A 22,899-nucleotide genomic window follows, 5' to 3' on the forward strand; every position below is an offset into this window, starting at 1 on the left:
ATAGAATGAAGGAGTCAATGTGAGAGATGTAATGGAAGTAGAAACGACAAGATTATCCAACTGAGTGGATATGTAAAAGAGAGTGAGTAACAGATAATGATAAAGTTACAAACCTGGAAGACTATACAAATTGTGATACACTTGACAGCAACAGGGATGTTTAAAAGAGAGTTCTTTTCTGAAAAATAATACATCTTATATTGAATATGTTGAATTGGAGATGCTATTACTTTATCAGGATGATTATTCCCTCATTGGAATTTGCAACACATCCATGTCTTGTGCAATGTTTGCACTTGTGCTCATTAATCTATCATTGTTCACCCACTGTGCTAGGAGTTTTCTTCTTCAGCTCTTGATATTGCTAGGGTAATAACACAACATATGGACTGTTCATCTGTAAACTCTTATTCTCTCTATATGAATCAACTATTTTATTGGGCATACTTTTTTTGTTAATATATTTCATACTGTATTATGCATAATTTCATCATTTGTGACATTTTATAGCCTATTTACACCTATTTACTGGTAGGGGGAAAAACAGTGTTAAAAGATGGGACTATTTCAGGGAGAAGCTTGATTTATTTCCTATTCAATCATTTCCTATTAAATTCTGACCCCAACTTATTGTCCAATTGTAGTTTCCATACAAAGTGTATATGTACAAGATGTGTGAAATTTGAAGGAAGATAAAGATATTGATAAAAGAAAGATAAAGATATTAACATAACAGTTTATTCCAGATATGGGGGACAGTTTGTGCAAATGTGTGAAACTATATGAGCTGTCAATTCTACTGCACATCATAGTTTGGAAAATAAAATAATAATTTTTTTTGTCCATTTATTTTTTCCTGCGTGTATAGCTATACTAAAGTCTTTTGTGTGATTTTGGATAACATTTAGTAGATATTGTAAAGTTCCAGAGTTTGGTGCAATCAGAATGATGTCATTCACAAGTAGGAGTATTAGAAAGATTCACCATTGGTAAGGAATTCTTCCAATGGACTCGGTCCTGTACATCCTGTATGATAGTGACAGGTGCCTTTGGTAAAAATGCTCTCATTTTTTATGTCTTATTTTATATCAATAATTAAATGGCCATGAAAGTTTAACATGTATATGGATATATACATGTGTATATATCTGTATATGTGTGAAAAATACTGTATGATCTCATATACATGGGAAATGCATTGAGGAGGGACTTTAATGTATTACAAGCTCTACTGAATCAATTTTTTTTTTTGGTAGTGAGGTAACAATTGAAGATAATAGGATTTTGTATGCCCTTCATTGTTCATTCAATTTTGTCATTACGAAGATATAGTCTGCTACAGAATACTATTTGTGAAAACCTTCTTATATTTTCGTCAAGCATGGCTCTAATAAAGAGCATTGACTCTAGAGTCAGAGGACCTGGGCTCAAGGCCAAAATCCAGGGCATCACTCAACCTATCTGGGCTTTAATTTCCTGCATGGTGATATGAAGGGGGTGGACTAGATGGCTTCTGAGGGTCTTTCTGGCTCTAGGTTTGTGATCCTATAATCTTAAATTATTCTAATAAAATGTTTATACTGTTAAGAAAGTAGGCATCAGGGTTAATAATTTTTGCTCTCTACATAATCTTTTTTTTTTGTGGTAATCTTTATATCCATAATTTTACTAATTCTTTGATGTTCAATTAAATAAATGTTTACTAAGCACTTACTATGTGCAAAGCACTGTACTAGAGCCCAAGGGTACAAAGACACAAAATAACCTCCCCTCTTCCTTTTTAAAAATACTTTGAGCAATGATCCTTTAGTGGCCTCAAAACTCTCTCATCGCTAGCCAGTACCTGTTTAGTGTATAGTTGGTCTGGTCTCGTTCTTCCCGCCTTTTTTTTTTTTTTTTTGCTAGGCAATGGGGCTAAGTGACTTGCCCAGGGTCACATAGCTAGTAAGTATTATGTGTCTGAGGCTGGATTTGAACTCGGCTCGTCCTGACTCCAAGGCCAGTGCTCTATCCACTGTGCCACCTAGCTGCCCCCACCTTTTTTCTTCATTGCCATTTCTATTCTCTCACAAAGCATGTCAGAGGGCCATAATGCTAGAATCCAAATATGGTTGTTCCACTAACCCTGATGGGAAAAAAAAGATATAGAAATTTCATACTCCATTAATACATATATTATATGTATGATATATTTATAATATATATAAATTATATATATATTACCATTAATACATATATCTTGTATGGGTATTGCAAATTTGACAACTAGCAGGTCCCAGGTTGAAGTAGGATGAACACTGCAGGCTGGATTACATTTGAGAAACTGCACAGAGTTTTTAATTATCTCAAATTTCATTATGAAACAAATGAATGACAAAACAAAAAAAAATTTAACACCACTACTCTTCTATTAATGTTGTATTTCTATGATCTCTGATTAATTAATTGCATGTGAGCCTAAAGTCATTGCAAAGATTTACACTGTGTGTGCTATAGCAGCTTGCTGGAGCCATTTTAAAATGGCTTACAAGAGCTGATTGTTTAATTTTCAATGTGAGAATTTACATCTTGGAAACTGGCAAATGCTGCAAGTCAGGACTTAATCTTTAGACTAAAGAAAGTGATGGAGAATATATGAATAATGCAGATTAAGCTTAAAGGTGTGTCTTCTGGTATACTTCCCTCCCCCCCAAGCCAGTTGTTAAACATTTTCCAGCACACCTCTGGTTGTAAAGTATTATCAATGTTGACTTGTCAACAAGAAATAGTATTAAATATAATATCCAAATATACCTGAACAGTAAAAGAAGTGGGCTGGTCATGTAAGAAGAGTGAAGGATAATGGATAGATGTTATAAGTATGGAACCTTTACACATGGAATATTTTTAAATCTAGAGTGCAGTCTTCTATGGAGGTCTTCTGGGATGGACAAGAGTAACCAAGAATAAGGAGGAATGAATGGGTTGGAATCTGCACTATTGAAAAGAATCTTCACATCTTTGAGATCACATATTCTTTGAGGTTACCAAAATCCCCTGTTATATGTCAAGGACAGATTCCTTGACTTCTAAAATTTTCTCTAGCTATTTTCCTTTGAAATTAAGAGTATAAAAATACCAATGTTATTACTTTTTTGTTTAATGATTTAATAGAATTTGAGGCATTCATATTCTAGGCCAAGTGAGCCAAGGCTTCTGTACTATTACATACATCTTGAATCTTTCTGGCAGTGTTTTGTGCTTTCATTATCATGTGGGAGGAGACAAAAAAAAAACAACAGCTCAAAGAAAAGAATTCCATTTAAAAATTCCTATCCCCCAAAGAGATTTGCATCAGTGTTATTTTCTCTGATTGTGAGTATTCTTTCCATGAGAACAAATTTCAACATACACACACATATGTATAGATATACATATCTATATCTGTATCTGTGTTTACAGATATCTGTATATTTATATACATATGTATGTATATGTATGTGTTTGTATATTCTGTATATATATTTAATCCTGCACTGTTCTTATTCATGAATCCACAGAGGATCTCTTCCAGATGCTAGAGTTCTCCTTCTGGGATGAAATAGCTACATTTCATAGACATCTTGCAATACTCTGAGTATTCATGTTATACCTCACTTTCACTACAAGATCAGTTCATGTTTTCTTTCAGCCAAATATTTCCTACATAGCATCTCTTACTTCTTGCAAAGGAGATCATCTTCAGAAAAATGTCAAAGTCTACTCATGCCCAATATGTGCCTCTCCATTACCCAATTGATAACCTACAACTTGGATTCTTCACGACTCTAGTGTCTCAAGATTTTCAACCTTATGAAATCACCTGAAAAAAAATGTTAAAAGTGTTAAGAGATATGGTTGAAGGCTTGGGATATTTGAATATACTGCGTAATTTCCCAAATGAGACTCAATCATCTCTTCTTCCTAGAAAAGTCTAGAGTCAATTAATTTTGCATTTGTAGTCCCTGCCCCACATATATGTACTGATGCATTAACTTGGTAGACTGGATTTCCAACAGCATATCTCAGCCTAGACAATAGATATTTTCCCTCCATTAAGTTTTTCATGTATGAATTGTTACGTTTATTTCTTTTGTGTTATTCATGTCTAATGGAACAGGTCTATGACCTCATGTTCTGGGTCTTGATGCATCAACATGATGCCTCAGCATAATCAACATGATCTGCAGAATGGGCCATTTATAGGATATCCTCTTCTATGGGAAATCTCTCTTTCATGATTCTGTGTAAGAAATTTTCCATAACAGTGGAAAACAACTTTAGTGAGTTCATAGCTGTCTGTTTTATGTATACTATAAATACACATTAATACACAGAAAGTTGTTTAGCAAAGAATATTCATTGTGGTCACATTTATCAAGAAATTATGTACAATAACATTTGTAAGACTTCTTATTGAAGGAAAGTCTTCAAAGTTATTTTGCTCTACTGAGTCAAAAAGTTTTTTTTTTTGGCAGAGAAGGCATTCAACAAACAAACAATAAGCAGCAGCAGCATGGGTTCTTTCAACTTACTGGTGTGCTAGCAAATATTTAACATGAAAACTTTCTGGAGAAAATAATATACACACACAGCACATGCATTATTAACAGTATCACTTTTTAAAAGTCTAGACAGTCTGATTTTTAGCTTTTGCTGATTTTCAAGGTATAAATATTCCCATTGAACAGTTAACCATCAGTTCTCATGAGCTGGTTCAAACTAGCTATAGCACACTTTTCTGTCTACAAGCTATTATCCCAGACTTCTCTTTCCTATCTCAGCTATCTGAACTCATGATCTCCACTTTCTTATCACTGTCTTCTAAATTTTAATCTGGACTCTGATATGATCTTTAAACTGAAAATGCCCTATTCAAAGTCACTAGTAATCTTGTAACTGCCCAAACTGGTGGACTTTTCTCATCCTCATCTTTCTTATATTTCCAAGGTACTTGAAACTGTTGAACAATAACCCTCCCTCCCCACCCAGCCTGCCAAGAAGCTCTGAGATGTTCTTTGGGTTTTCATGACACTGTAATCTCTTGGTTCTCCTATTACCTTTCTGATTACAGCACTCTGACTACAACTTCGTGGTCTTCTTTGGTCATCCACAAAGTCTACCTAACTGTGGGTGTACGTCAAGTCTCCATCCTGGGCACTTCTCTTTTCTCTCTTTTTTTTTCTTATTCTCAGGGACTTCATCTGCCCACAGAGTTTTAATTATCTCTATGCCAATGACTCCTATATCTGTATTTTTAGATCTCAGCTTCCTTTTTGAGTTCCACTTTTTATCTCCAAGTGCCTATTGGACATTTTGAACTGGATAGCTCATAGATATCTCTAACTCAATGTGTCCCAAAATAATTATTTATCCCCCAAAACCCATCCCTCTTCTAAACTTCCCTGTTTTTGTTGTGGGTACTCCCATCCTTTAGTCACTAAGTTTTGCAACCTTTGTGCCAATTTCAACTTTTCACTCTCTATCACTCTAATATTATCTTTTCCTTAAAACTCTCTCCTTTTCCAAACTTCCATCTTATAGTCAAGGGCATCATGAATCTCCAAGTCATCCAATATTGTTTTCTCCTATTTATCATTATCTCTAGGCTTACAGGTCCATTGTTATTTTTTACTCCTCACTCTCACTTACACCACATATCTAGTCTCCAGATCTTGTTTCTACCTCCACAAGACATCTTGTATCTTTACTTTTTTGTACTCTCTCATAACCCTGAACCCTAGTTTGGGCATCGTCTCTCTTTGCCTGGACCTGCCTCAAGTTTTTAACACTCCAAGCCATGCTTTACACAGCTGCCAAGCTGATTTTCCTAAAGTACAAACCTGACTGTATAACCCTTTTACTTAATAATTGCCAGTGGTGCCATAAATATATGGGATAAAATTTAAATTATTCTCTTTTGGCATTTAAAGTCCCAATCTGGACCTAACCTACTTTCCAATGTTACTCAGTGTTCAGTGTTCATGTACACTGTTATCTAGTCTAATTGGCCTTATTGATATTCCTCATGCTAGGTACTCTATCTTTCATATCTGTGCCTTTGCCCAGATTGTCCTCATATCTACAACACCGGCCTTCCTCACTTCTGTGTCTCAGAATCTCTAGTTTCCTATGTAGCTTGGCTTGAGTGCCACTTACTACAGAAGGCCTTTCCTGATCTCCAGCTTCTAGCCCTTTATATCACTGGCCTCAAAATACTTTGTCTCTATTTTGTATATATCTATATATTTAGATGTTAATTTGCCCCAGCTACATTATACATTCTTTGAAGACAAGGACTATTTTCCTTGTGTTTTTGTATCCCTAGAACCTACCTTAGGGCCTAGTATATAATAAGCATTTAATAAATCCTTGTTAATTGATCAGATGATTAATTTCAGTCAGTCTTATGATGACAAACATATCCCCTGATGCAGAAAATCACTTGTGAAAGTTTCATGTACCTTCGTGCACCATAAAGATTTTATAACTATGAGAAAGAAGGTATAGTTATCAAAGAGTTTATACCAATGACAAAGAAGGTAGTTATTCATTGACTTTTAATTATCATTTATGCTACTAAAATCATACATTATCCACCCCTCCTCCTTTTAAAAAATCTCTTCATCTTATAAAATGATCTTCATGGCTTTTAATATCATTTCACCTCAGATATACTTGGTATGTCCTAGACATACTTAACTTCATTTTCTTAATTCCCTTTTCTATTCTTATATCCCATTTCCCTCCTCCCTCTTGCCCCCAGCACAATCTGGGTGTTAACTGAAGTGTAAAAGTTCAAATGTGGTAGTTCTTCATCACTGATTTAGGACTATGTTATTATAGCAGCATTGGCAAATCTGTTTAATTTTGCATCAATTGTTGTCTTCCTGACATTTTTATCTATGAAACTTATACTGTGGCCATTTGATTCTGACACCAAGCTTTCTACAGATACGTCTTGACTTTCTCTGATTTTTATTGCATCATAGCCCATAATCCTTAACCACTGTTCTCTGAAATGAGTTTGCTTTTTAACCAGTGTTGCCCTGACTCTCTGCTTGCTATTTCCTACCTGAAGTTTTTACTTTCCTTAATTAGTGTTTCCTTGACTTTTTCTTTGTGGCAACTGCTATGAATTGCTCAGAATTTTTCAGGAAATGCTATTAAAATAAATATTTTTGTATTTTTTTCCACTTCATTTTTGGTTTTTCTGCTATTGGTTGTTGATTTTTTTTTAACCTTTGCTCTCCAACTAGTTGATGATTGTAAACACATACAATTAATGCTACCAAAATCAGCATCCAGTCATTTTCTTTCTAAGATATAATCATTTCTTATTTATGTGCTATTATTCTATGTTCACCACATTATGTATCATTCAACTCTTTAAGGAAATATTAATGTATACAATAGTGTGAGGTTTCTAAGTAGTTTCTAGCTCTTTCATCTCTTTCATTTCTTAAAACTGAACTATTTATTTAAATTTAATAATTCATAGAAATAAATACTCAATTTGAAGAAACCATGAATTTGTATTACTATAGTTTTGAAGTCGAATTTTTATTTAGGTGTCTTTTGATAACTTCTACTTCCAAGTGTATGTAAGGTTCTTGTCCTCTTGTGTTCTTAATTATATTTTTATGGATAAGTAGCAATTCCAGATCAGCTTCTCTTTTAGTTGGATTATCTGTTTTCTGGATCATAAAACTGTCTCTGCTTAACCTAGAAACCCCTTTAAAGATACATATTTGGCACTATTTGTTACTCAACAGATGTTTGGATAGTTAGAGTCTCCAGAGAGTACTATAACTTGTGGTTTCAGTTCATCAAGTTAATCCAGGAAATTTTTGGTTTTGCTCTTCCCCAGTTCTAGGAGAAAGTTTGTGGAAGAAATTTTATTAGGCTCCTCCCCTTCTCTTCTATTCCCTCCTTCCCCTCCCCTTCCCTTGCCTCTCTCTTTCCTTTTTCCTCTTTCCTCTTCCCTCTTTCCTCTCTCTTGTATCTTTCCTTAAAATGTTTTCCAAGTTATCTTTAGTTTTATTAGTGAACTAGAGTTCAATGATTGATAGATGCTATCAATCCATTTTTTTAAACTTGTTTCTGTCATCTAATATGATCTCTACCATTTTGTATTTTTTAATTATGAGAATGAAAACTTTCTTTTAATGCTGATAAGCAACTCATATCTATGATTTCTGTCTTAAATTTCAGTATTTGAACATGAATGCTTTTTAAAAGGAATGATTGAACCTTGTGGTGAAACTTGATTCTAAAATACGTTCCTACTCATCTTTCCATTTAGAAATTCAAAAATATGTGAAGGTTAATGGAACACAAGCTACTGTCAGGTGAAGAAGATAGAATATATGATGTGTATAATGTATGAAGATAGAGAAGGAGCATGGTAAAGTGAAGAGAGATCTGGCCATTGGTCATATGGTCGTATAGATTTAAAGCTGGAAGGGACCTTACTGATCATTAATTTCACCACCCTCATTTTGCAGGTGAGGAATCTGGAGAACAAGGAGGTTAAGTTACTTAACCTATGGTCACACTGCTACTAGGTGTGGAGGGAAGGGATCAAGTAAGGAAGCAAGGAAGGAGGGAGAGGAAATTAATCAGGCTAGCATTTATATAGCACTTTATGGTTTGCAAAGCACTGTAGTTGTCATCTCATTGGATCCCCTCAACCTGTGAGATAGGTGCTAATATTATCCTCATTTTACAGGTGAGAAAACTAACACTGAGAGAAGTTAAATGTCTTGCCTGGGGTTAAGCAGCTAGTAAATATCTGAGGGAAGATTTGAAGTCAGCGCCTGACCCCAAGTCCAGTGCTCTTGCCTACTGTGTCACCTAGCTGCCTCACTAGAAAAAAACAAAACAAAACAAAAAAACACAACCCAAAAAGGGAGCTAAAAAGGGGAGAGGTATGGTGAAGGTGCCAAAATAGGGGAAAGTTTGAGAAGTAGTCTAGGGAGTCATGGTCTTAGCCAGTTTTGGAGGAAGCATGATTGGTTTGGATGCTTCCTCAAATACAGGTTCAGACTGAGGTCTTTCTGACTTCATCCACTGCTTTACTATGCTGACTGTGTGACTTTAGGCAAATCTTTTAACTTCTCTGGATCTTAGTTTCCTCATTTGTTAACTGAGTGGTTGGACTAGATCAACTTTAAGGTGCTGTCCAGCTCTAAATCTATGGTCTCATGATCCTATGTTGGTTGGTGGGAAGGAAGTGTCTAAATAAGTAGATGAGCCAAGGTGGCTTGATGTCTTGGGGTAGAAATACAAGGGTGAGAGAGGAAACATCTGGGTCTGAAATGACTAGTTGCTTAAAAACTCACTCCGGGTGTGCAGGTACTGCACTTTATACAATAACATAATAAAGTATATTAGTGCCATTAGTTCCAGTGATTCTTACTTTAAAAATTAATGTTTTGTGTCCTACTTTAGATCAAAATTTAAAGTTTATCTAACAAGTTCAGACAGTTTCAAACTTATTTTCTAGCAGGGAATCTATTATTGTAATCCAAGCAGGGACTTCAGAAAGCATTACTATAATCTAGGGATCTAGAATTCTCTTCTGCCAATAAGTTATTTATTTGCCTATAGTCTCTTAAAATCTTTACTTTTGTCTTCTCGCTTAATAAAGGTTAAAAAGTCTCTTGAGCCATGATAGATGGACAGATGCCACTAGAATATATCTTCATATTTTAAGGTGATTTTTGAAAACACTGATTACTTAGCTCTGAAGTATTAAAAATGGAGAAGGATCTCTAAAACTGTTAGTGTCATGATGTCAAATTCATAATGCATAGGTTGAATATAAACTCTTTACTTTGTTTCCTTTTCGTAAGGTTGAGTATAACTATCTCTTCTTTTTTTTTCCTTTGCTTACTAACCCCTCTCCCCATTTTTGTGTGAAGATGCTATCTCCTCCCCTAATAAGTATTATTCAAAAACTATTAGATAAATGGAATTTAAGTGATAGCCCCAACTTTTTGGTAGAAGGTCATTTTTACCACCATTAATAATACAAATTTTATAAAATAAAAAGATTTACATGCAATTGATTCCAGGTGTTAAAATGATCTAGTTTCTGTCATGTCATTAGGAACACAGGATTTAAAGCTAGAAGATACCTTAATGCCCTCATATACTGGTGAAGAAACTGGGACTTAGAAAAGTGAAATGACCTATAGTGCTTCACATTAGGTATCTAGTAACAGAGTCAGGATTTGAACCCATAGCCAGTCTTCTTGTCACTCCACCAATCTTCCTCCAAATCATGTTGTAAAGCAGATCTGTGTATCTCTCTTGTACAGCACCCAGAGATGATTTATGTATCAGGAGGTACTTAATGCTTTCTGGTTAGAAACATAAAAATAGATTATATTTATTTAAAATGTATGTCATTTTTATTTTAAAAAAAACCCTTCTGCAATACAGATGGGTACCTACTCTTCAAATTATAGCCAACCAATCAATAGACATTAAGTCTCTACTATGTGCCAGGCACTGTTGAAGATATAAAAAGAGGCAAAAGACAAAAAGTCATCTACTTCCCTCAAGTTAGTCATAGGAAGTTACTTGGGAGAAAATAGAGGTTAAGCAAATTGCATATCATAGATGCTTAACGAATTTTGTTGAATTGGGTTGAATTCATAGGAGAAAAGTTCTGAACAAATTATAGTGTTACACCTCTCACAGAGATGTTATAATGGAGAATTAGTGGGGTTAATGGAAGTATCTGTGCACAGGTACTGGAACATTTTACTTAGAAATTCCCAAGTTTCTAAGAGCTTTGACTATGGAATAAACTTCCACTCTGAAGAAATATGGTGGAGACACAGAGAAGGAACACAGAGGGAATGGGAGAGAAGAAGATCTGGATGCTGCTCCAGTGACAGAAAGCAGGGAAAGAAAAGAAAATGAGAACTCAGGGGATAGTGAAGACTGCATGAAGGCAGGGAGAAGCACAATCTAGTGGGGCAGGGAGGGCAGGTCGAAATTCAAAGCTAGGGGCAGCTAGGTGGAGCAGTGTATAGAGTACCGGTCCTAGAGGAGAACCTGAGTTCAAATCCAGCCTCAGACACATGACACTTACTAGCTGTGTGACCCTGGGCAAGTCACTTAACCCCGATTGCCTCACTCAAAAGGAAAAAAAAAAAAGAAAAAAAAAGAAATTCAAAGCTAACTGGAAACAGACACTTGCAGAGGCTGGTGAGTCCAGTGGAATCAATTCCATATCACTTTTCACTTCCCATTTCTCCTCTGGTTGGTGAGAGGTAATGTAAGGGAAAAGAGGTTCTTTCCCCACCTCTATTTCCCTCCCCCCATCACAGCCTGCAAGTAAGTGTAAGTCTGCTTTATATGTTTATTTGAGCTTTTGTACTATTTGAAATTTCTATTAAAATGTGTGGCCATTTACAATGATTTGTGTCCAAATTAGTAAGTGCACAGTTTAGGAATGAGAGAGAGGGAAGGCTAGTGAAATTTGAAGGATATTCCTCAATTCAGGTTGAGATGGGATGAGTTGATTAGACAGAGAATCTTTGAGATAATAAGGCAACTAGTTGGTGTGGTAGAGTGCCAACCCTAGAGTCAGAGATACATCTTCCTGAGTTCAAATCTGGACTCAGACACTTACTGGCAGTGTGGCCACAGGCAAATCATTTAAACCTGTTTGCCTGTTTCTTCATCTGTAAAATGACTTGGAGTAGGAAATAGCAAACCACTCCAATATCTTAGCCAAGGAAATCCCAAAAGGGGTCACAAAGAGTTAGATATGACTGAAATGACTAAAAATCAACATCTGAGATGGTAGTCTCTGAGATATCCATACCCACTAGTCTGTTTATGAACTTGGGGAAAGACTTCATACAGAAATGAACCAGCAGCAGTGACAGGTATGTTTGTTCAGTTAGTCACCCTGCACATAGCACCCAACTAGTACCCTTAATCTGGTTACAATAGTTAACATATCATATAACAGGACACATTTATTTACTACATCTTAGTAGGGAATCATTATATAATATAAGGTTGGGGTGAGGCAAGCACATTTGACTTTTTGTACCTAAAATAGTATTAAATAGCATGAACCTGTCCACCTTTAATTTGAATTGAACCAAAGTAGCTCTACGTCTCATAATAATAATTACTAGATGCCAAGATTCTGGGTCTATAGCTCTTTTATGATGAGAAACTCTTTTTTCCCCCCTCTCAAGCCTTAGTATTGATTATCATATGAAAAGAAAGGTCTACTGTTGGAGGATTTTATGAAAGGAAGCTGTGGGGAAACAGAAAACCTCTCTTAATACCTTACATTGTTTCACATTTGTCATGATCCCATCATTTCTGAAATGACCACATTGCCAAAGAAAAGTAGGGTGGAGGTGGGTTGTGGCTTGAGTTAAAGCATACATGACACTGGGGTCCACACTGGGTCTTCTTGGTCAGGTATGAAAAACAATTTGTAGTAATGGGGCTATGATGGGGAAATAGATTCTATCAGGCAAGTTTTGAAGTGTTTGTAAATAAATATCTCCTTTCCATATCTAACATTCACAATGCTAATTCATTATATGTGTATTGATTTTTAATGATCCTTTGTCTTCATATCACATTTGTTTCTGAATATATTCTTTCACCTTCCTTAAACAAGTCATTCAGTGTAACAAAGAAAAGTAATAAAACAGACAAAAAACAACAGCAACAACAACAACAAAAACATAAATGCAGTTCATCTAAACTAAACAATATATTGACCTTGTATGACAGCAGATGCAATATTCCACAGGTATAGTACCCCACCTAAAATTGAAAGACTTTTTCATGAGCAAATAACAATCCAACAAGATAAGAAAGGAAATCATTGATGGGGTGGGGAAGTGGAGAGGAAATCTGTACATTAAATGTCTCTGATGAATTATAGAGAGAATTAAGAGTTTCATTTTAAAGCTATATGACAACAGTAATTAATTTTTAAGTAATAACTCTTAGCTATTATTACCTACCTAGAATGACTTGCCAGGATGGTCATGACTGAATTAAAATTATGGATGGATACTTGCAAAAAAAGGAAGTCATAAGCAGGCTATTGTTTTTATTTAATGGAATTAAAGAGAAAAAAATCTTTTAACAAAACTACCTGGTATTAGAAGCAGCATTCATGAATTGTATTTCTAGTATTGCATACATTGATGTAGTGTTCAAATATGGAAACACTAAGCCATTCAGAAGACATTTTGATAATGAGAAAAATATTTATGCACTCAGCAAACTGTCAGTGAAGGTAGTTTGAATTGGATAGGCTATTCAATTGGGATAGTTTCAAGACTGCAAATAATTTTCGCCATGAAATGATTTTTATAATGAATACAGGAAACTTAGATTGATATGCACAAGATCCATTATTTGGGGAAAGAGTAGAACAAATTGTTGTTTCTGTTATCCACGTGTGGCAACAGATTTCCTGAAAGACAATTCTGATGCTTTCTTTACTCAGGCAGTGCTTACTTTAACAAAGAGACCAATGCCATGGTCTGTAGATGGTGTTCGTAATCTTGTCAAATGGCTCTATATCTTACCTTTCCCTTGTCTATTTCCTAGTCCCATAGTGTGCTTTTTAGGTCACCTCAGTGTCTCCATCACACTTACTAATTGTGTCTGTTTTTGTAATGACTCCCTGTTGTCTTATGAAATACTTTGACAAGTTTAAGGTAAGAAAAGGATTTGTTGCAGCTGTTTTAGGAACATGTAAAAGTTAGAGTGACCATTTAAAGAGTGAACAGTGACATAAAACAAATCTGCCACTCACATCCCAAACTTTATAAATTGAAACAGCAGGGCAAATTGTCACACTTAGCAAATCAGCAACATAGCATCCATCAAAAACAATAAAGCAGACTCAATTTCTACCTGCCCTTGCATGGTATTTAGGATTTAGATCATAAAATCACAAACCACAGGAGAAGCTACCACAGAAACTAAACAGATTCTAGGTCACATGGTCTGAACCAATCACTCCCTAGTTGCAAAGGTTGACAGATGGCGGCTTCAGATAGCACTTAATCTTTAAGTATCATCCTGATTTCCCATGTTTTAAATCAGAGGTGTCAAACACATGGCCCACAACACTCCTGAGTGTGGCCCATGCTAGATTAAAATGTAATCAGGAAATATTTAACAAACAATATAAATAAATAAAAATACAATAAAACATAGATAGCATTACATTTTAAAACTAAGACAATATTTGGCCCACAGGATCCTTATGTATAGATTAGGGATCCCATTTCTATTTGAGTTTGATACCACTGATCTAAACTGATTAGTACACAGAATTAACCACATAGTATAATATCTGTTTTACTTCCCTTCTTTCACAAATATCTTCTTAAACATTAAATATTGAGTATGGATTAAATATACAAATAGACACATAGGGCATTTTTATTTAGGGTGTCAATGTACAGTGGAAATCCAATAGATGGGAATATGGATTTTTGAGGCATTTTACTCAACAAATCTGATAGCTTCATTGTCAGTACCAGTTAATAACAACAACTCTTAGTTCTGGTTGATTGTTGCTTGAATGTCCAGCAATTTAGCAGCAACAATTCTTTTGGAAAGAGTTTCAAAAGTAGAAATTAGATTGTTTTGTGCCCTTATTTTCCCACCATTAATCCACTCTCTAAGAAAGCAAAACCTTTCTCCATTTGCCAAAGGCTAAAAATCCGAGCCCCCACCCCCACCCCGATGAAAGTACGAAGGGCTAGTATGATTCCAGAGCTTACTGGTCAATAACAAAAACTGACACATATGTAGCACTTTAAGGTTTGCAAAATGCTTTACAAATATTATCTCATTTGATCCTCACAACAGTTCTGGGGGGGGGGTAGTAGCTATTATTATTCCCATTTTACAGTTGAAGAAATTGAAGCAGGCAAAGGTTGTGACTTGTGCAGGTTTATACAGTTAGTATGCATCTGGGAACAAATTTGAACTCAGGTCTTCCTGACTCCAGGTCCAGTGCCCTACCCACTCTACCACCTAGTTTTCTTAAAATAGTTTTAGCCTTATGCCAAATACATGACTGTTTTGAAAATCATGACATATCTTGTCTTCTTAGGAAAATAAAATATTAGAAGGCATAACCATAGTAATTAGCTACAAGTGGCAGAGTAGGAACTGACCTGCTTTGGTAAATAGAGATTTGTCATAGAGAACTCCATTTACCAAGACTAGACCACAGATCCGGTCCAAAAATAAAAACACATGTGAGTATGTGGGTGTATCACTTTAAGGGCATCTAGGTGGCATAGTGAGAGCGCTGGGCCTGAAGTCAGGAAGACCTGAGTTTAAATTCAGCCTCAGACACTTACTAGCTGTTTGACCCTAAGCAAGTTACTTAACCCAGTTTGCCCGAGTTTCCTTATCTGTAAAATGAGCTAGAGAAGAAAATGGTGAGCCACTTCACTATCTTTACCAAGAAAACTCCAAATGGGGTCATAAAGAGTCAGACATGACTGAAAGGACTAAACAACAACAATGCTCTCAATTTAAAATTTACAAAGTACTTTATTTCATTTTAGTCCCACAACAATCTTGTGAGGGAGGTAATAACAGATTATTTCTTTTAAAAATAAGGAAACTGAGTCAGAGAAATTAGGTGACTTTGGTAAGGTCACACAACTATATATTAGAGACATTATTTCCATCCACATCTCCCTGATTCAGTGACTCCACAGTAGAATGGCTGAGAACCATCCCTTTTAATTTTTTCTTACTTATTTGATTTTTTTTCACATTTCCAAATATAATGTGTCCACTTCTGAAAATAGCTTCTTTTAACTGTTTTGCCTCTTCCATTGTCTCTCTATCCATCTAGGTCTGCAGCACCAGGACAAGAGCAAGGAGTCTCCTTGGTTCTGAAACACACAATAGTATCAAGTAAATCTGGATTCAGAACCCCAGGACAACTGGCATGGAGCTGTCGCCAGTGTTTCTTTATTTCTGCATGAGGACAAGATACATATTCATTGAAGGAGAAGATGAAAAATCAGACATTTTGGTTTTGTTTTGGAGCCTTTTCTTGAGAAGGCTTAATGGGACCTAGAACACTGAAAAAAGAAGTCTTTATTTGTTTGTTTGATTCTTCCCTTACCTGAGCCTGTGCAACTCTCCTCCTCTTTGCTCTTTTCAACAGCATGATTTATTTTCCATTTAATTTTGATTTTTTTGTTCCTTTTAAACAAATCACCTTATTTGTCAGGAAAAGGCCAAGCCACAATGGCAATGCTCATCCTTTCAGGAATACAATTTTGTAGCTCTCTGTGCATCTATTTTTGTAGAAATACAGAAAGTGTGGTTTAGCATTGATGGGCTATTTTAGAGGGATGTATTTTTTTTAAAAAAATTGTAAAAATTGTTAAGTTCTGTTTAAAGAACTTGCTCTCAGAGAAGCACTGGCAACAATATATAAAAATGCTTACTTGTAGATATCTGTGATGTGATATGTCTCTGTGTTTTTCAGGTTACCTCAAGTGTTTGATACTTTTCCTTTTAAAGATGGTAGCACATTGCCAAACCAGTCTGGTATTGTTTTCACGTGATAGCGCTTTGAAGGGTTGAAACTTTCAACTCTTGTCCTAGCTTGTACAGCTATTAGGTGCATATGTGGTTTCAAAGGAAAGTTCTTCAATGCTCATGGTAGAGCGGAAAATGAATATTTCATTTCTTTGGCATCATCTGAAGAGTTTGCCTGTAGTATCATAATTATATTCCCAGCTCATCCAGCATGCATAAATGTATCCAGAATTCATATGGGCACACTAGAGAATTGGTAACCCATTAGTTCCAGTGAATCAGGTCCATTGTTTCAAATTATCTATTCTTGGTAGCATAAAGTCCCATTGTTTTAAGTGGATTTTTTTTTCCTGGTGAGAGATTTGGAGAGGGAATATGCAAGTTTTGTAATAAGCAAGGTGCTGTGCAAATCACAAAACTATGAGCTTAATATTTCATAAGTACTCCAAATTTTCTTTTCTTTTTTCTTTTTTTCTCCCTCAAACATCTGAAACCAAGAGATTGCTGTGGCACAGTAGATGGAAAGCTTGCCTTAGAATCCAGAAACCTGGGTTCAATTCTCACATACTGTCTCTGGGACCAGTTAAGTCCCTTAACCCCTCATTGTTCTAAGGAGTTTTCTAAAACTCAATTTTTGAAGAAAAGTTTCCGACTTGCATTTGTGGAGGGATTGTCTTCACTCTGGAGTCCCTATGTCAGTGAAATCACAGGTCCGGTTCCTATCCGTGCCATTTAAAGGGAATACATATATTCTGTAATATTTCTAGCATAAATTTTGCAGTTCTTGAAGTGTACTGTTTTTCTTTTTAAGTGAACATTTCTAAGGCAAACCTATGGGTATGATTAGATCCAAGGAAGAATTTGATTTGGGTTATTAATCAGGATCATTTGGAATGTGTTAATAAACTGAAAAATTATGGATTCTGAAGGGAAAGACAGATCAAATCAGATGAAATTTCATGTTTATGGTATTGATTTGTATAGAATGTGGACTGACATTGAGAATCAATGAACAGAGTGATGTCTTTAGAGTTTGCAAAAGAAAAATAGGCATTAGTATTTCTTATTGTCTTCAGTGGTTAAAAATATGACTTGTTACTTTCTATGGTACTTCCAGAGATGAGCAAAATTCAAAAATTAGCTCCAAGAACTTCTGAGTTTTGTTTGCTGGGATGATTTCTCATTTTCCCTTCCGTTATGAAATTCAAAGTATAATAAATTACCACTTTAAAGCTTAAAGCATATATTTATGTGTATGTATATATCTTAGTATGTTAAACAACACCATAAACTTAGCTAGGATGGATTTTCATAGCTGATATTCAGATCTATGGTTGTATTTTGTGGATCTCTTCTTTTGTTCTTATAACCCATGTATTCTTTCCTATATATCCTTTGGTTTCTAGGCCTTTACCTTCCCCCTGTTTTTACTATGTTTCGGTTTCATAATGTTCTTCTTCTTAACTGGACACAACTTTAACATAATATGCCCCTGTGAATTGCCTTCACATCTTTCTGGTGTATACTCGAAAGTTAGGGTACCTTCCATATACGGGTGATAGGCATTAATAATAATTGCTAGGATTTACATAGCGCTTTAAGTTTTGCAAAGTGTTGTACATATGTTAACTCTATTATTGTGCTCATTTTACATATAAGGAAACTGAGGCTGAGGTTAAGTGATACTAGTGTATAAAGTGAGATTTGAACTCCCTCAAAGTTGAGTGATTACTCATTTAAGCCACTTAGCCAATCACTCAGTAAAAGGTGGGCTTGCCTTCTAGGAAATTATAGCCTGGCTAACTGTGTTGATTCTGTTATTGAGAATGGCAAGTGGAAGCTATGTTCTGAAGAAACTGCATAACCATTCACGCATATCCTTAACATTTTTCAGCACCCATTTTAACATCATTTCTACTCAGCAGTGAGAAAGTCAAAGATTTACACTAGAACTTGATTACAATATATTGCTAATCATTGGACTATCATTTGGGCAAAGCAGGCTATAAAACAGGTTCCTTAATGGTCCCTTCTCCATTTCTGTCATAAAATACAGACATTATGCTATAGTTAAAGCAGTAAGTTCTAGGTTCAAGTGTTGTCTCTGACACATACTTGCTGTGTAACTCTGGGAAAATCATTTACTCTCTACGTGTACTAGGGAACTCTCTAAGCTATCGGTTACAGAAAAGGTGCCAACCTGTATTGGTAAAAGGAGGTTCCTCCCCTTGGGAATCATAGGTCAGTCCATATCCTTATGGCGTGGTTATTTTCCACAAGTCAAGCTTTCAAAACTCCTTGCGTTTCTGTTCTTTCACTAGTTGTGGGAAATAAAATTTAAAACCCATAATATGCTCTGGTTTCTTAAATATACCAATTCATAAAGAAATAAATTAACTCATTTCATTTACTTTTATTCTTCAGTGACTCCAAAGTTCTGCCTCATGTAGCTAATACATCAGTTGACTTAGAATATCAAGATTTGGAATTTTTTCTCCATTGTGTTTTAGGTTTTCTTCATAGCTGAGCTAAAAAAAAAACTTTGCATTTGAAGTTGGCCATTAATTCGCTTACCTGCAAACTTGAAGAAAAGTAGTAAAATCTGGTAGAAAAAAAAATCTCCATATGAGGGGGAGGAAAATACTTTATAAATAATCCCAGTCAGCAGATTTACTCAAGTTTAGGGGGAAAAAATAGAAACTATTAGAAGCAGATGTGTACAATGTGTCTGTTATTGAAGATGGAAAGAGTTCACTACCACCATTCCAGTTACAAAGGAGTATTGATGGCAGTTAAAAATATTGTGATTGATCACCTTTTCAGGCAGAAAGGAGAGGGCAAAGGCTTTTAAAAACAATCCTGAAAACACCTTGCCAGTTTTCATGTATAGTATCAGCAAGTACTCAATACTTTTATTCTACAGGAGTACAGATATTCACATCTTTCTAAAAGGATACGTTCCTCTTATATGTTGCTTACATTGGTATTGGTCACTATCTTTGGAGAAAAGATATTTTCATTCTGTAATAAAATGACCTTATAGCATTTTTAGACCCATGATGAAAACACCTGTCTTTGAAGATATTATTTACGTGAGATTACTACTAGCACAACAGTTGAAATTTAAGAATCTTTTGATAGGCTTTTTCTCCTTAATGCTTTCTGAGAATTAATTGTATCAAAGACACTCCTTCCAGTATGATAGAAATACTGTTGATCTTTATGAGAAGGTATTGACATTCTTTTATGTCTTTTATCTTCTTTAAGGCCAGGTTTTTTTGTTTATTTCTTTGGTGTTTTGCCTTAAAGTGTCAAAAAGCTGCATCCACTCCTTCTCTCCTTACACCTGTCAGAGGAATTGATATGCCCCAATAATTCAATATGGCTCCTTGCTTCCTACTGGGTCCAAAGATCATTGTGTTATATGCCAATGTAACAGCACATGGGACACAAATGGGGATCAAGGATTGTTTAGTAGCAAACAGCATTCTTTGAAAAAAATATCCGGAAAGATATTTTGTGCATGTCCACTCTTTTAGAAGGAGAATTCTTCATTTAATTTTTTAGTACATAATCAACATTAGAACTTTTCTTTGGCCTCTATTAATAGAGTACACTTCCTTATGTGTTTGGTTAGGGTAATAATCACTAATTGCTAAACTATACCAATTTTAATTTCTGAAAATAATTAGAATCTTGAAAAAATTAAAGCTAATTCATAAATGATAATTCACACACACAATTTTAAAAAAACTACAACACAGAATTGTATTTTTATTTGTATTCTTAAAGAAAAATGTTCACTAGGATCTCTTTTCATCCTTAAATACTAAGGTAAGAGAATTACAATTGGCAAAAGGGATTACTATCTAGCAGTGGGAATTCTGTAATTTACATTATTGAATTGGGAAACTGCAAATTAATATGGAAAACATATATTGGCAGGCAAAGTTACTCCAAGCTAGTTAGATCTATAAGCAGTTTTCATACTAGTTGAAGTTTGCATTTCTAGAATGGAATATTTGCACATCTCAGCAACATTAAATGTCTATGAAATCATGCCAACAGGACCTTTAGTCTCAAAAGTTGATTTACAAATGATGGTGTTTTCTCAAACAAACAAAAACACCACCATACTCCCCATCCCTACCAATTCTGATCATCCCTTCAATAAAACTGTCATTAGTATGTGTAAATGATATGAAATGATGAAGAACTTTGTATTAAAAATTGTCATTGTTTAATAAATAATTTAACGTGACGAATTTTAATGATTATATTTTAATGTAGCATTTTATTTTGTTCTGTATTTCTTTGCAATTAGCTAATGCACTCTTGTTTCCTTAATATTCAATAGAAGAACTCATAAATATCTTTGTAAATTTCAGTGTCTTGTTTTTTTTTAATAAGTTTTATTCGAGAGCCAAGGAATTTATAAGATTCAGTAAAGGAGCAGGTTATAAAATATGTCTTTACATTAGAATTACTAGTGAAGTTCAATTATATAAGTCACATATGGGGCCTTGTAACTAAAGTTTTTCCATGAGGATTCTTCCAGTTATCAGCTGATTCATTGGGAGGACTTTTTACATTTGTTAAATCTTATGTTCACTGTGGCCACAGGAACTCACCCCAAAGTGTCACTCTTCTATTCATATAACTTAGTGACACAAAAGGATAAAATTGAGGTACAAAGGAGTGAACTGAAATGCTGGGGAATCTGGTTTTAAGGAATAATAGCATGTTGAGCTGACAGGGAACTTGAATGGATTGCAAACCAATGCCCTTTTTTGTAGATGAAGATATTGAGGCCCAGAAAAGTTTAAGTACTTGCCTAAGGTCACAAAAGTTGCAGAGCTCAGACTGCTTACATGGAAGCACTCCACTCCTTATAGTGTCAATATTTAATCATGTGAATCTGTATGTTGAAAACATTAGGAAATACATTTTAGACAAATCTAGACTCTCCAGTATTTTTTATGAAGGGTTGTCATAGTTCCCCTTATTTAGATTATACTAATGTAGGATTTTAATTTCCATCCATCACTAATCATAGAATCATCCATTTGGAGCCAAAGGGGACTTTAGATAGAAGTCCTCTAGTCCAATTCGTTTTATAGATGAGAAAACTTTGGGCCAGGGAGATTAAGTGGTAAACTTAACAAAGATCATACTGTCAGTACGTGGGAACAGTCAGGATTCAAACCCACATATTCTGACTATAAATTTGGTGTTCTTTTTGTTGTACCATGAGGAGTCAGTATTTCAAAAGTGTAAATATTCAGACACTAGTGGAGAATGGTGTTCTGAAAAAAAAGAGGGGAGGAAACTTTGTTGCTTTTATCTGTATCTGTTCAATAGCCTCAGTTAAAGAAAACTCTTGGTTCCACTTCTGTTTCAAATGGTCTCTGAGGGACGTCTCAGAATCCAAAGGGTTACACTGTATTTATGTGAGACAGGCGCTAAGTAGGGTGGAGACCGAGACATCTGTTGAGAATTCTTCATAGCTGAAGTGTGTTTTCTCAGGGGACAACCAACTACTATTTAATTGTTTTACTTCCTTTTTTGGAAATGTATGCCCATTCTGCAATGTTCCAAATTTCCAAACATCCCTTTTGACCTCCTCATAAACAATTGATAAAATTGATAAGAAAGCTGTAAAGCTTTGCACTTTTACACAAGCTGAATCAGTACATCTGCTGTGAGTTAGCCAGCAGAAAGGAAAAAATAAATTTTAAATAAAAGCAAAGAAAACATTTTGATCCACTTAATGTGTAAAGCAGGTATCCTTGCCTTGGAATTTTGCTAATCAATACATAATCTGTGTGTCTGAGTTAGCATGAACCAGTGAAATACAAATATTTGATTTTCCATACCAAGTTTGGCTATGACTGAATGAAGGGCACTGGCATTGATCTTTCACTTTACACTTATATAAGAAAGAGACTATTTGTAGAAAGCCAAATATAGCAACAGAAGATTTTGTATCTTGCCAAAAAATACAAAATCTGTTCCCCTTTAAGCATGACATTCTATCCTTTTTCTTGTGGATCAAGCTAAAAGGAAAATATAGCTTTAAATGACCCCACTCTTTCTGTTGGAAGCTCCCTAATCTTTTTCAAATGGGCCATCTGTGGTTTTGTGGGTTATGTGATTCAAAAAGGAATATGGCAACATGAGAAATCCATTCAGTTCTGTCATTTTCCCTCATCAGAAATTACAACCAAATCACACATTGTGGACTGCAATAAAGCCAATCACCTTTAAATGAGTTGGGTGCCCCTCCCA

The 22,899-nt window shown here is 35.1% G+C and overlaps 1 protein-coding gene across 4 annotated transcripts in view; it reads left to right on the forward strand.

The window, feature by feature from the left end:
• VGLL3 (vestigial like family member 3) overlaps window positions 1–17,850 on the forward strand; it is a 58,056-nt gene extending 40,206 nt beyond the window's left edge. For all 4 annotated transcript variants that reach the window (XM_027874137.1, XM_027874138.1, XM_027874141.1 and 1 more), the window contains one exon: window positions 15,914–17,850. In XM_027874137.1, the coding sequence (XP_027729938.1) occupies window positions 15,914–15,957 (44 nt within the window). In that variant the 3' untranslated portion in view covers window positions 15,958–17,850. The remainder of the gene's footprint in view (window positions 1–15,913) is intronic.
• The last annotated feature ends 5,049 nt before the right edge of the window (window positions 17,851–22,899 follow it).

Source organism: Vombatus ursinus, unplaced genomic scaffold, assembly GCF_900497805.2.
Source record: "Vombatus ursinus unplaced genomic scaffold, bare-nosed wombat genome assembly UNPS02014805.1, whole genome shotgun sequence".
Lineage (NCBI taxonomy): Eukaryota > Metazoa > Chordata > Mammalia > Diprotodontia > Vombatidae > Vombatus > Vombatus ursinus.